Genomic DNA, 15,516 nt, shown 5'->3' with positions numbered 1-15,516 from the left:
AAGGGAAAGACTCTCTCTTTGTCGGGGCACTCTTTTACAAAAAAATTTTTTAAAACAGTTCAAGATAGTATTGAGGGTTTAACATCAGGAAGACAAAAGGGAACCCAAGAAAATAATGGTTATTAGAGAGATTTAGTGATACATTATTTGCGTTTGTATATGACAAGATTTAAAAGAATTTCTTTAATAGTTATTGATTAAAACTAAGCACTAGACATAGACAAAACAATGACATAACCAAAAAAGATACATATAACATAAAACGATAGCTGAGCTCGTATTGGAGAAGACACTCAAATAAGTGGGGCAAGTAGCAGTACGTTCCTCGTGGGAGAGATGGTCCCTAAAGTGGGTTATGTTAAAGTTCCCACGGGGGTCTCAGTCCCCAAATAGGGTGCTCTTCCAACTTTATCGACTCAAGTATCGGTAGTTAAGATAGGGATCAAAAATAATCACTGGAAAAAAACACACAATACACCAATATATAATTTCTAAGATGTAAGGTAGCAGTATATTTTTTATCTATCCAGACACAAAAGGTATTGCGCCCTCTGGATGTCTATCGTGACGACACACTGTACAATTACAGGTAACCTGTGTCGATTCTATTATGACACATTTACATGGATATCACTAATCACGTGGAAAATTAGAATACTGCTGTGTTATATCCCTATCACTTATCATTCAGCATACATCTGTATGGTATAATGTACTTTTATAAATGATGCAGATGAGTACGTCAAATAGTATTGTACTATTTGACGTACTCATCTGCATCATTTATAAAAGTACATTATACCATACAGATGTATGCTGAATGATAAGTGATAGGGATATAACACAGCAGTATTCTAATTTTCCACGTGATTAGTGATATCCATGTAAATGTGTCATAATAGAATCGACACAGGTTACCTGTAATTGTACAGTGTGTCGTCACGATAGACATCCAGAGGGCGCAATACCTTTTGTGTCTGGATAGATAAAAAATATACTGCTACCTTACATCTTAGAAATTATATATTGGTGTATTGTGTGTTTTTTTCCAGTGATTATTTTTGATCCCTATCTTAACTACCGATACTTGAGTCGATAAAGTTGGAAGAGCACCCTATTTGGGGACTGAGACCCCCGTGGGAACTTTAACATAACCCACTTTAGGGACCATCTCTCCCACGAGGAACGTACTGCTACTTGCCCCACTTATTTGAGTGTCTTTTCCAATACGAGCTCAGCTATCGTTTTATGTTATACAGTAGGAGCAAGTTTCATCTTTGCTCCTTTGGCCATGGCCAGCCATGGCTATTCTATTGTTCTCAGCGGCAATACGTATTGTATTGCAGCTGAGAACAATAGAATAGCCATGGCTAGCCATGGCTAGCCACGCCCAAAGGAGCAAAGATGAAACTTGCTCCTACTGTATGTATCTTTTTTTGGTTATGTCATTGTTTTGTCTATGTCTAGTGCTTATTTTAATCAATAACTATTAAAGAAATTCTTTGAAATCTTGTCATATACAAACGCAAATAATGTATCACTAAATATCTCTAATAACCATTATTTTCTTGGGTTCCCTTGTGTCTTCCTGATGTTAAACCCTCAATACTATCTTGAACTGTTTTAAAAAAATTTTTTGTAAAAGAGTGCCCCGACAAAGAGAGAGTCTTTCCCTTCTTCCTCAACATAATAATTAGGGGCATAAGAGCATCCATAGCTGCCACAGCCACTAATAAAGAGATTATAAATGTTATGTTTTGATAGTTTTTGGGGTCCCATTTGAATCTAAAATAAGTTAATCATCGAACTTTATTAGCAATGGTTCCTGTTATAAAGTACAATGGAATTTGCTTCGTTATATAAGAAACTGTAAATAAAAATAAAATAAAGGAGTTCCCCGTATGGGTACACTGTTATTCTCTTATTTATAGTCCAAAACCATTGGACCCAGGTTTGTGAACCAAGCTTTATTAATGTAAAATAAGCAGTGCGCAACCAATACTTGTTGATATTTTGAGTATTAAGATTGAATTGAAACCATTTTAATTGAGCTGGATACTGTCCCAACATATCTACTAGTATTTGCATGCCCTCTTGTAAGAATTGCTGAGCACTGGGGAAGGCGTGTCTGAATAAACAGCCTTGTCTTGATGCCCTTTGTAAATGTCAGGGAGTGAAAAATAAAAGATTCAGGTTTTTGTTTTTTACTCCAGACTCTTTAGCTCTGCACAGATGGGCATTGTCTCCACCCCACAACATTATGAGCTCCCAGTGTATCGGCATTCCTGAGATACTGGGATGAGAATGTTCTAGGAGCAGGCAGAGTGTGCCGTTGACATGTTGTTTTGGTTTATTTCATTTGTTACTTTCTCACTCTAGTCAACATGCTTGTGAAACAAAAAAGATGCCATGGTTTCATTCTCCATTTTCTTGTAGTTCAAAGTGCAACCCTGCTGTGGAGGGCACTACCATCGTGTGACCTGTGAGATTGCTTTGTATGCATTAGGAACATAGATGTTTATATGTGAAATGAATAGGTGTTCAGAAATATGAGATGCAGGGTGCTTGGGTATTTAACTCCTGCCTGTTTTGTAGATCTGGACGTATAGATTTCGGGATATAGTGTTAAAATATTTGTGGGTTGACGAATAGGATTTTTTCCTCTTAAATTTATTTTTATTAAGGCCATAGACACACTGAGTAAAACCGTTTTACCATAAATTTAGTCGTCTACAGTATGTCTGCAACAAGGTAGATACTGCTGAAAAGCTGCTGGCTGCAGTTGAAAAAGTTAAATTCACCTCAGGTAAAACATATTTTCGATTTTCTGTCCAGCAAGTATGAGGTGTGAAAAACAGGTAGAGAACTAAGCATTTAGTGACCAATCATGAATGATATTTTACTTAGTCGTTCTTGGTTTGTGAGCATGACTGTTTATTACTATTTCCCCGGTTTCCCATTCTCATAGATACTACTCAATGTCTTCCCTAATCTCTATCAATTAAAGATGATAATGGTAACAGTCCTCCATATAACATGGAATCTCTTCAACTACAATTTTTCTAGTCATTCACTCGCCTAAAGTATGTGAACTCACAATCAAATTAGTGTATATGGCCATTTCCTAACACAGGTGCATAAAATGAAGCATTCACAGTCAAACACGACAAGTTTAAAAGTGGAGGGTGCTCATGTGTACACATGTGGGCCCCCTCCTTTCTGCAGCACAGTAGACTGCTGCAGATTTCTACTGCAGCAGTAGCACCGATGTGGTTCTCCAGAGGTATTTGAACATGATTGCATGGTGGGCGTCTTGGGACTCAGAGAGCCTATGTGCATGATACCCATTATAGATGCCCCTATGTAAAGAGCTGACCTTCAGCGTGACACTTCAGGAATACCTGTCTGGCTATTTTTCATGGTTTGGCATGGACTCCTGAGCTCCAGTGAAGGGATTTAAATCTACAACATTCTTCTTGGCAACAGTTTGGTAATCAATTTCCTATTTCTTGGTGACAGTAATGCTGTAATGTAAGGTCCATCATAAAATAGTTTGCCGTATGTTTCTTGGGAAAAACATATCTGATCCACTTTAAATGTTTAGGGTGATCTGGAACGCTGATAGTGAGCCAGACAGGGCCAGATGTATCAAGCTTCAAAAAGTGATTAAAGTGGAGAGCGGTAAACAACCAGCCAATCAGCTTCTAATTGTCATTCTACAGACTGGGTTTGACAAATGACAGGTATGAGCTGGTTGATCATTGCTCTCCACTTTATAACTTATTAAAGCATGATAAATCTGTAGTGTTCGTTCTAGCACCCGCCATCTTTGAAACCCATGCATTTCCTCTTCCCTGCCTGGGCTGTCGCTGTCTACTGTAGTGCTTCTAGCACAGTGTGGTCTGTATATCAGCATTGATATGCAAACCAGACCTGTGCTAGAAACATCACAGCAGACAGCGACACCCCAGGCAGGGAACAGGAACAGCATGGGTTTTCAAAGATGGTGGGTGCTAGAATGAACACTAAATCTGGCCTTTAATCTCCTGGCATCAGTATATAACCTCGCTAAAGAATACAGGCAAAGGTAGAAATCCATCCCAACTCATGGGCAAACGCAGGATTTTCAGAAGGGGTTTTCCAGAGGGGGGAGCAAAGCACAGAGATGGACACTTAGGTGACCCAGTATATGTTGGGTCAGGTAAAGTATTATAGATAGACCAAATGTGTGTGTGTGTATATATATATATATATATATATATATATATATATATATATATATATATATATATATATATATATATATATATATATATAGTAGGCGAGGTGGGGGGTGCGGCACTCAGAAAAAATACACGCTGGCTCTGGAGACGTTAACTAACGTTTCAGTTTATATCCAAACTGTTTTCAAGTTACAAACTTACAGTGCAAATGACATACATTTATACTCACATACTGCCGCCTGCTCCGTGGAGACGCACGCCGTCGGGAGACCGCCCATCCTTCCTGCCCCGGCCAGTCACGATGACGTCACTCCGTTGGCGCTGCGCACACCTCGTCGCCTAGGCAACTGATGCGCTGCAGGAAAAAAACATAAACATGAACACCACCGTGAACAACAATATATATACAATCGGCTGTAGCAAAGTACCATTAAAGCTTAGTGGGAGAATATCATATTACCGCAACTAAACAGTACAAGAAGGAACTACATGGATAATAAGAATAAGGAAAGAATAGAGGTAGCATAACACTATGATAATGGGACCTGATTATTAAGCTGATTACTAAAGCACTGTAAAAGATACATTATTTCTGTAGAAAACATCCATATGAGATGTGTTCATTCAGCCCTTTGGGGGCAACCACATCTAGTTTGGCTATCCACCTGCTTTCGCATTGGATAAGCTTAAGACCTCTGTTACCACCCCTAATAGAGGGGGGTATGGTATCTATCATCCGATAGCGTAAAGAATTAAGCGGGTGATTAAACGCCGCAAAGTGACGTGTATTTTTTCTGAGTGCCGCACCCCCCACCTCGCCTACTACTTACTTCAGTGAGGGCACCAGAGCCGCTGTGTACATTTTTTGGGAGTGCCGGACCCCCCACACCCTATATATATATATATATATATATATATATATATATATATATATATATATATATATATATATATATATATAAAATTTTTTATATATATATAAAATTTTTTATATATATATAAAATTTTTTATATATATATAAAATTTTTTATATATATATACAGAATAGCAGGAGGTGCGGCACTCGAATATAAATGAAATAAACACGCTGTACAAGCGAAGGTTTTTAGCAAAAACTTTCGCTTGTACAGCGTGTTTATTTCATTTATATTCGAGTGCCGCACCTCCTGCTATTCTATATGCCCTATATTGTGCTGGCACCGGAGAAATTATATCCTAAAGAGCGGAGTGCCGGTTCCCCCTGCTAAGCTATATATATATACACATACATACACACACCAGCGGTGTAGACCCCTGGGCATGGCAATGTATTGGGGCCCCTATCGATCCTCAAGTGGTAGGGGAAGCTTTGATGCCCCGCGGGTGGTAGGGGGTATTATATCAACCGCTCAGCATGTAGGGCCTTGATCAGTAATTTCCACTTATTACCCTTTTACTGTACAGATGGTGGGAGATGGGATGGGAGAAGGGGGCATTGGGCTGAATGAAGGGGCCCTGATACATAACTTCCAGGGTTATACAGGATGTTTAAAATGCAGAGGAGGGGTGTATAGTGGAGTGGGCTTATTATTCATAATTTTCTGGTGGGAGGATAGCTTGCTTGACTGCAGATATCTCCAGTTCCCCGAAATAGATTTCTTAGATGTTAATGTAATTAAAAGCTAGAGAATCCCACCTACCAAATACTATTAGGCACTAGGGGATCAGAGTTCAGAAGGCAGGGCAATCGGCCAATGAGAAAATAAAACTATATACCAGGTGTGTGGAGCTGGAGCAGTAACCAGCTGCTGGAAGGCTGATATCTCTGGTTCTGGGAACAGTAGAGACAAGCTACTAGTGTCTATCAAAGGGGGAGAGTCCTAGCTTTTGGAATATACCCTCTAAGTCAGACAGAACCAGAAATATCTGACTGGGAATAGCAGCAGGCTTGGATAGGGACCACTAATTTGAAGTCAGATATCTCCAGTTCCCAAAGGCCGATTTTTAAAATTCTTGTACCCATGGAAAGAGGGGACCCTCAGCTTTAAGTCTAGGGTCCTTAGACTCCTGGAGGGGTTTCTGGGTACTCAGAACACCCCCCCTCCCCCCTGCGTGCGCTACTTCAACTCCATATTGTTGACCATGGTTTTTGAGGGAGATTTTTACAACAAAATAAACATGGATGTATGATCCGATTTTCAAATACTTTTGGCTATGAAGAATGCTGAAGTAGACCCAATTTATAAAACAAACCAGGAAAACAGTGTACTTTATATTCTACAATAAAATGTACTGGTTTTTTATAGAAAATGTTTTTCTTCTAACTTATTGGATACTTTGGGAACTAGGAATTGCTAAACATTTGATTTATTTTTTTGGGGATAGTATTTTATTAGTATTTAGGGTTATATTTACTAAAGTGTGGCTTTTTAGAAGTGGATCTTTTACCCATAGCAACCAACCAGAATCTAGCTATTATCTTCTGGAAGGTCCTAGATAAATAAGTAGTACAGTATCTGAATGCTATAGGCAACCTCTCCATTTCTAAAAACCTGCGTTTAAGTAAATATACTTCTTAGTCTTATCTGTGTGAATTCATAGTTTGTTATATAGGAGGACCTATATAACAAAGCAATTCCCCATAAGGAATTCAGTGCATGTATTGCTTTTAGCTTTTATATGCCTGGTTTACAAAAGCTACCATTTCATACCAATTATATAATCCCTTTAAATTAGATGAATGATTAATTGGGTTCTTGGGGGTTCATTGTAATTGTGCATTAACAAACAATATAACTATATGCTCTTTTTTAATTTATTTTGTAAATCAAGGTGAAAATTGTATTGTTTGCACACTTATGTATGTATTGCTTTGTATATGTATTGTCAATGTTTTACTAGCATGTGATGCTTGATGTGAATAGGACCAGCTGCATTCCAAAATCTGGACAAAACTTCACACCAATCAAATTCTAGTATCAGCAGTAGTATAACATCAGCAACCCGTGTAAGCAATGCCTGTGGGTACAGTGCTGTACAGGTTGAGTATTTCTTATCCAAATATCCCTTATCCATAGTTTCCAGAATGCAATACTTTTTTATTTTTTTTTGTTGTAAAAGCACTACTGGGGACATCTGTAACTGGCACTACTGAGGACATGATATGTAATTGGCACAAAATATGCAAGAAAATGATTGCTTGGCATTCAAATTCAGTGTCTGAGATAGAACACAAACCTTGTTTCGTGCATTTCATGTGTTTGATGTGTTTATACAAGATAAACGCAAGATACCTCAAGATATTTAATTTAAAAAAACCTAGTAAGCACGCTTAAAGCAATAGCTTCGAAAGCTAGTCTGCTACCTTATGTGTTTGTGCATGTGTGAGAAAGATGTAGTTTCACTCTGTCAGCAGAAGGCAGGGTTTCGGAGACTCACGGACACTAGACAAATGTAGATTATTCCAAAATATGGAATAATCCATTATCCAAAACTCTTCTGGTCCCGAGCATTTTGGATAAGGGATACTGAACCTGTATTATGCTGTTCCTTATTTCTCAGTACAAAGTTTCTGAATATACATGCTTGTACTCTAAAGCACCTGATGACTGAAGCACTATTACTATTTATGTTACTCTACAGACAGTGTTGATATGCTTATTAGAATGAAATTATGCCTTTATTGAATGAAAGCCATAGCCTTTGATGGGTTAATACTTGCATTACCCAATGTGAGTTGTGATTTGTTGCCTACACTTGGGTCCCCAGAGTTATGGCACATCACAATACATTCTCCCACAAATGCTTTTTGTGTGTTGGCTTTAGCCTTTTAGCATTGTGTTGCACAGATAAAATTTAGTGTTTTGCGGTTTCTTTATAATTCCATGTAGACGAATACTTGCCTTTTTAATAATTCAGTTTTGAGAGATTTACTAATTTTGCAGTAATATGTATGAACTGGGTATGGGTCGACTTGTCGACAGTAAAAAGATTGACAATCATTAGGCCAACATAGACAATAGGTGGACACAAGAAAAGGGTCAGCATGAATTCTTTTGGCTATCGTTGACAAATTTTGACATGGACACCATAGAAGTGTGCTGGCGTCCCCTCGCCATGCTTCGGGTATGGTGCCTTGCTGTGATCGGCACACTATTTTATTCCTCCTCCATGTCCACTGGGATATTAGAGAATGAACAAGTTCTTTCCTTTCATGTGAAAATCTCCATGTTGACCTTTTTTCATGCCGACCTTTTTGGGTCAATATTTTTACTATCGACCATACGACTGCATCCCTTTTAACTTTTACTTGTATAGATTTGTAATTCATATGTTGTTGTTTTTACACACACACAAGCTACAGTAGAATGACAGTCATTGTGATGTTGTGCTTTTCACATTATGCTATTTGTGTCTTTATTTGTCTTATCGCAGGAGAGGTAATTTTCCTAATATGTGTTTGTACCCCTCTGTCTGCTTGTTGACACCTGGGTTTCACCATTGCACTAATCCCCAGAGTGTCTTCTCAAGTTAGAGGAAAACAAGTACACTCTGTATGATTCACTAGATCTAGAGGAATAATTAACTCTCAAAGGAAAACAGGTCCGACTTGTGCATCAGACTTGTGAATGGCCATCTCAAGTGTTATTTTCTTCTCTGTCCTCTTTCAAACCTGATGTTGAGGTTCTCTATCTCATTGCTTCCACCTTTATAATGTTTTCAGTATTTGTTCCTTCCTTACTTTTGGGAACAATGAAGCTACATTCCCAGGACCTATTCATCTATCATTTAAACTATGATCTCTTTTTACCAGGGTTTACAACATTCATCCTCATCCAATTCACTCTGCCGTTGATTGTTGCCTATCTTCTGATAATCAGATAATTATCTGATATCTTCCCACTTCTTCCTTTCGGAACTTAAATGCACTTCATCCTTATCACACTTTCCATCTTCCTGCAAAGCGTCAGACTCTCAAACTGTACTTCTTTACTAAATCTCATTGGTTCACATCCTAAGCCACCACTTTCTGTCCAGGCTCCTCCTGTTGTTTCACCCCTCCATCTCATACCCTTCCATTTTACAGGTTATTTGCAGTTTCCCATAAAGTATAATAAAAATAAGAAATCTGTTGGAGTGGTCTAATGTAATGAAGATAGTTCTGTTTTTATACTTGACTGTGAAAATGTTTTGATAATTTTGAATATTTCAGCTTTTTTTTGTACTCTAGGCTTTGACAGAGGAAAGGATGAAGGGTTGCAGAACAAAGAAGATTCTTCAAACTCTATGTCCAAGAGCAAGGTAAGCCTTTTCATGCGACTTCTGGCAGACTTTAATAGAAAGGGCAATTTAGACAGATTGCCCTTGAACCAGATAAATCAGGAATGATGTGTTACTGAGCATGAAAAAACTAAATCCAATGTCCAATAACAGAGGGGAAAGTGTTTTTAGTAGGAGGTGGATACTGCGATGGTAAGTGTCACATGCAGGGCAGGGAACTTTATGCAAGTGTGAGTTAAGTGTATGTAAAGATATTCTAAGTTTACTAAGGGGAAATTGAATAAAACAATTTTAATACTGCACGAAATCCTTTAATGGGTAGAACTTACTGTATTCTGTGTACTCCATTGCTTATTTTTAGTTGAATGCAAATTATGATGAACCTTTTATCTTTCTTCCCCCATGTTTGTTTTCTTGTGCCCCCCCTGTCTATTTTGTTATTTGTAGTCGGAGTCTAAATTATATAATGGCTCTGAAAAGGACATTGCTGCCGCCTCCAGCAAACTTACAAAAAAGGAGTCTCTTAAGGTAAATTGCTTGTTACCCATATTAAAATACAATGGTTTGCAAATGGACTGGTTTCTCATTGAAATCCCTGTACCTTGCTGGCACTAACACAGAATTGGTGTGTACTTTTTATATGCAATAATTTGGTTCTACAGATTGAAGATCATTACCAAATAACGGCGAAGTTGCTGTTTATCGGCAGTATTGTTTCTAGGGGAGTTTTCCAAACTGTTTTATGATTGATACTATATTGGATGTTGTATAGATCTGTGTACAGATTCCAAATAGATGTTTTATAAATGATTGATTCCCGAGGCGGATTTAATTGACAGTCCATTTTTTACACCTGTGGTTCATTGCATTGTCTTATCTAATGTGCTGCACCTCAGATGTGACAATGTGATGTATTATGTGGTTCACAACCTGTAGTTTACTGGAGCAATGATGAATTGGATACAATCCTCAGACATGATATATCATGCCAACGCTCGTTAAAGTGCATAGTGTAGTCTGAGCTTAAGCAATATGGAAATAACTGTCTTATTGTTTGTTACATCATGTACAGTGTGTACCCAATTTAACTCTGACTCTTCATTTTAGCCTTTCTAAAGGCAGCCTGTAGCCTAAAGTTAGTTCTGGACAAAGAATGGAATTCAGATAGCCACCCCACACAGATGTGACATTATCATCTGTACACAAACTATTCCTTCCTTGTCTGGATTTGCTTAACTGACCCCCATTTTTCTTTCTCAGTCATGTAAGATCATGGCTACATGTCACACGTTGTGCAGGGGAGGGCAATTGAGGTTATGTAGCAGCTGCCAAGTGGAAAGTGAAGGTTGGAAAATGCAAGCAGCCTAGTAGAAAGGGGCGGTAACACGAGGCTACTGGCACACACAAACTCATACATGCAGCTTCTTATCTTGTATTTTGAATACGGTCCATTGTGTGTAAGTAAAAGTATTTTATACTGAGTATTTCAGAATGCCTGTAAACAATGAGTAACACACAATCCGGAACAAAAAATCTGTACTAGAATTAAGGGTAGTAATAAAGCTGGCTATAAATTAATTAAAAAGTGCTTACATAAATGCTGCTCCTAAATATAGCTGGATATCTATATAGCTGGAATATACATCGAAAAAATAATCGCAGAAGTGAAAGCTAAAGTTGAATAATTTTAACATTAATAAAATTGTAGTAAAATAACAAATGTATGAGTCACAATAACACAAAAACTCTGCATGCAATTCTTAAAATGACCGGTCTGGTATGATGCAGTTCATGAATAGGTTATGTATGTGGTGCTATGCTCACCTCCTTCAAAGCAGGGCACAATGTAATTGCAGTCACTATATCATGGAGGGTAAATGTTTGAAAATGAAAAAAAAAAAAGCCTCTAGGATACACCTTTTTACTTTTTATCCAAACAGATCGACCGGAATATTGTTATCGCACGGGTGTCAAACACAAGGCCCGCGGGCCAAATCCGGCCCGCCAGACCTCGTCATGTGGCCCGCGCGAGGAGATAGCACGCAGGGGCAGTGTGTCTAAAACAGGAGTGATGCGGGCCGCGTCCACGTCCGTGGCCACCTTATCTGTTCCTCCACTGTCGGCGGCCATGTTCCTGTAGGCACATATGTATGCGGCTACAGAAACATGGCCGCCGGCCTCCACGGCTACGTGAAGGAGGGCCCGGCCGCCTGTTCCCTCTGATGCCCGGCAGTGACAGACACTGGGTGGGGACGTCATGACGATGACGCCGCCCGCCCATGCGTCTGTAGAGAAGTAGGAGCAGGCAGGGAAGCTGGACCGGGAGTCGGGGACAGTGTGGCCGCAGCAAGCAGTGAAGAAAAGCTGGAAGCCCAGCAGCTGCAGGACAGATGGAGAAACAGTAAGTGAGGATGAGGATCACACTCACAATAAAAAAAATATATATATCTGCTGTTTCCTTAGGTGTCCCCGTGTATAATAATAATAATGCCATGACACCACAGGCTGCTCCTCCTGTATAATCATTTGTGTCATGGCATTACTTTTATTATATTATACAGGGGGAGCAGTCTGTGGTGTCATGGCATTATTATTATTATACAGGGGGAGCAGCCTGTGGTGTCATGGCATTCATTTTATATTATACAGGGGGAGCAGCCTGTGGTGTCATGGCATTATAATTATACAGAGGGACCTACAGATACAACCGGCCCTTTGAGGGTGACCAAACTGCTGTTGCGGCCCCCGATGAATTTGAGTTTGACACCCCTGCTCTACAACATCCAGCAGAGTGGTGTTCTCCCTCCTTCGCGACTGAGAGATACAAGATGCTACAAGTACGGTGCAGTGGCTTATCAGGAGCAGGTAGCCACTCATATCCACCTGCTGCAATCATCCAGCGAGCTATGGCTGCCACTCTCAAAGCCTGATTCACACCACAGGCCACCTGCAAACTTCAACAGCAACCTGAGAGCTGTCCACTGCCATCTACTGTCACTTTTCCCGTGAGTTACAGTTGCCGCTCCCACAGTTGGAACCATTTTCCAGGCCACCCGCAAAGTTCAGGTACCTGATTGTCCACATTCATGATCTAACACAGACAAATTTGTTGCATCTTAGAGGTTTCCATACTGCTTCCCAACACCTGGATTTTGCTGTCCCATGGTGATGCATACATTGTGGTCCAGTATCACTGCCCATCGGTCCCAACTGACAGCAACTTGGTAAAATTTAATTTACAAGATCTACCCTCCATGGTAGTGACTGCAATTACATTGTGCCCTACTTTGAAGTCGGTGAGCATAACACCACTTATATATCCTATTCAGGAACTGCAACATACTGAATCGAAAAGCAGATTTCATACTTGAGGCGCCTTTTATTCTCCAGCAACATACTGAATCGGTCTTTTTAGGAATTGTATACTGCGGTATTTTTTTGTATTGACTCATTTTTATTTTATTACTGCAATTTTATCAATAATAAAATTATTAATGTATGTTCAAACAATGGAGAGACTGATAGCAGTTTTGCAGATGATGAACATCTGGTGAGGAAGATTAGCATTGCAGCTGCATTCAAAATGGCTTGTAGCAATAATAGTTTGTATTGGGGTAGACCATTAACGATATTATTGCAATAATCAATGTGGGAGATGAGAGCATGGTTTAGAGTTTTAGCAGTTTCTTGTGTAGGGTATGGTCCTATTTTGGATATATGTTTTAGATGTATGTAGTGTGGTTTTGAGAGAGATTGAATGTGGGGAACGAAGGACAGTAAATTATGACCTCTACATAGCTAGCTTGTGGGGTAGGATTGACGTGTTCTCAACAGTGATAGAGCTATTAGGTTGGTAACTACTATTGCTCAGTGGAAATGTAATTATTTATGTTTTTTAATTATTACATTAGAGGTGAGATCACATCTAAGAGGAAATGGAAGAAACAGATTTCAGTAACATCTGAAATCCAGAAGAGCTAAATAGTTTGCCAAGAGATGTGGTATAGTTTGAGAAAAGCAGATGACCTAAGCGTGAGCCCTCAGGTAGTCCAGTTGATAGAGGTAGCAAAGAGGAGGTGGAATCAGAGAAACAAACATTGAAAGAGCAATTAGATAGGTAGAATGTAAACTGAGAAAGGGACATTTCCTTAAGACCTAGGGATTGTAGTGTTTGAGTAGAGAATGGTCAACAATGCCAAAAGCATGAGAGATCTAGAAGGAAAGGAAGTGAGTTAAGGCCTTTAGACTTATCAGTGACCTGATTATTCACTACTTTAGTTAGTGCTGTTTCTGAAGTGTTGGGAAAGGAAAGGCTGACTGAAGTGGTTCCAAAAAATTGAGTGAGTTTAACAGTGTGAGGACAGTTTTGGCAAGTTTAAGTAGCTTGGAGGGACATGGAAGCTGAGAAATGGTATGGTAGTTTGAGAGAGAGTTTGTGTCAGAATTGGTTTGTTCTTTTGTTTTTGTTTTTAGAATGGGTGTAATCACTGTATGTTGGAACAGTGAAGTACAAATACAATAGAGAGAGCGTCCAGATTTTAGTTAAGGTTGGAATGAGCATAGGAGACAGAGCTTTACTTATTTGTGAGGACAAAGTATCAAGTGGAGAGGTAGTAGAGTAGGAGGAAGAGAAAAGTATAGATACTTCATCTTCATTTCTGAGATCAAATGAAGAGAAGGTGTGTCTGATAGGGAATTGAACAGGTCACTATCTGAGGAAGTACATACCATGTTATCCCAGATGTAATTAATGTTGTCCTTGAAGTAGGAAGCAAGATCTTATGTGCACGGAAAGTGTCTGGTGGGTAAGGTGATGGAGGGCTGATTAGTGATTTAAATGTTTTATATAATCTTTTGGGGTTTGAAAAAATGTTTATTTGGAAGTGTCAAAGGAGTGGTAGCCTTATATGCTAATCAGTCCATTGGAGTATGAGATTTATGCCATATACATTCAACTTTTGTGAGTTTTTGTAAGTGTCTTATTAATTTAGAGTGCCACAGTTGGCATCTAGGCGTACGAGCATTGTTATGGGTGGCTGGAGCCTCTTCACCAATGGCTATTTTAAGAGAGTGTTTCAGGTGTAATCCAGACATCTCAGGAGTAGTTAATGCAGTAATAGGTGAAAGCAGTTGTTGCAGAGAGGAGACTAGGTCTTGAAACTTAATAGTAATATTTCTGCAGATTGGTCGTTCATCGGGGACTATGTTGACATTCAGAATGTTGAATGAGAATGCTGACTTGGTGATCATGTTCATAAAGTTTAATAATTCAGCATGTCTTCACTCAGTATTTGGACACTGATTAAATGTCAACATTGTTACGATGTTGACAAAATATAGATTTAAGGTATACATAATTCTACCCTCTAATGTTATTGCTGTCATGTCTTTTCTCAAGATTCTATTGTCACATCATGACTGCATACAAAATTAAAGGCATAGTCTGTAAGGAACCTTACTGAGAATGCTTAATGTTATTACTTTTTATTGGTACTTATGTTATTTGGGTGCCCACTATAGTTAGTGCGCTCATACCCCCACTATCCATGTCGGCATGGAGTTGATTTTATATAGTGTGGCGAGCCACTGAGCCCGAAGCCTGGCGAGCGGACGCGGAAAACAAATAGCAAATAGCTTAGTGGGCACCCAACTAACATACAAGTACCCTTTTATTTGTTAATTAAAGTAAATAATACATTTCAATGACTCAAATAGCTAAACACTTGACACTCAGTGTTATTTATCATGGGGTGTGGGAATGAATTGCGGGGCTCGCTTCGCTTTCCCACGGTGCGGGCTCGGTGGCTCGCTACGCTTGCCACGCTATTTAAAATCAACTTCATGCCAACATGGATAGTGGGGGTATGAACTATCCATGTTGGCATGGAGTTAAGTTACTTTTTTTGACATATTTCGTGGCGAGCGTAGAACCCGGAAGTAGCACGGCGCCATGCTGGCGCCGTGAAACTACAGAAGTACCGTTAAGTGTTCCTCACCACTATACTACATGCTTTTCCAATATGTCTTTGTTTT

General features: G+C 39.2%; 1 protein-coding gene across 5 annotated transcripts in view; it reads left to right on the top strand.

Moving 5' to 3' along the window:
* OSBPL8 (oxysterol binding protein like 8) overlaps positions 1–15,516 on the top strand; it is a 217,685-nt gene that overhangs the window by 155,042 nt on the left and 47,127 nt on the right. For 3 of the 5 annotated variants that reach the window (XM_083182585.1, XM_083182588.1, XM_083182587.1), the window contains 2 exons: positions 9,434–9,504; positions 9,931–10,011. In XM_083182585.1, coding sequence (XP_083038711.1) covers positions 9,434–9,504; positions 9,931–10,011 — 152 coding nt within the window. The remainder of the gene's footprint in view (positions 1–9,433; positions 9,505–9,930; positions 10,012–15,516) is intronic. The other 2 variants (XM_083182589.1, XM_083182590.1) reach the window with 1 other exon arrangement.

Source organism: Crinia signifera, chromosome 4, assembly GCF_055691185.1.
Source record: "Crinia signifera chromosome 4, ASM5569118v1, whole genome shotgun sequence".
Lineage (NCBI taxonomy): Eukaryota > Metazoa > Chordata > Amphibia > Anura > Myobatrachidae > Crinia > Crinia signifera.
Note: the sequence above shows the minus strand (reverse complement) of the source record. Positions and strands in the feature narration are given on the sequence as shown.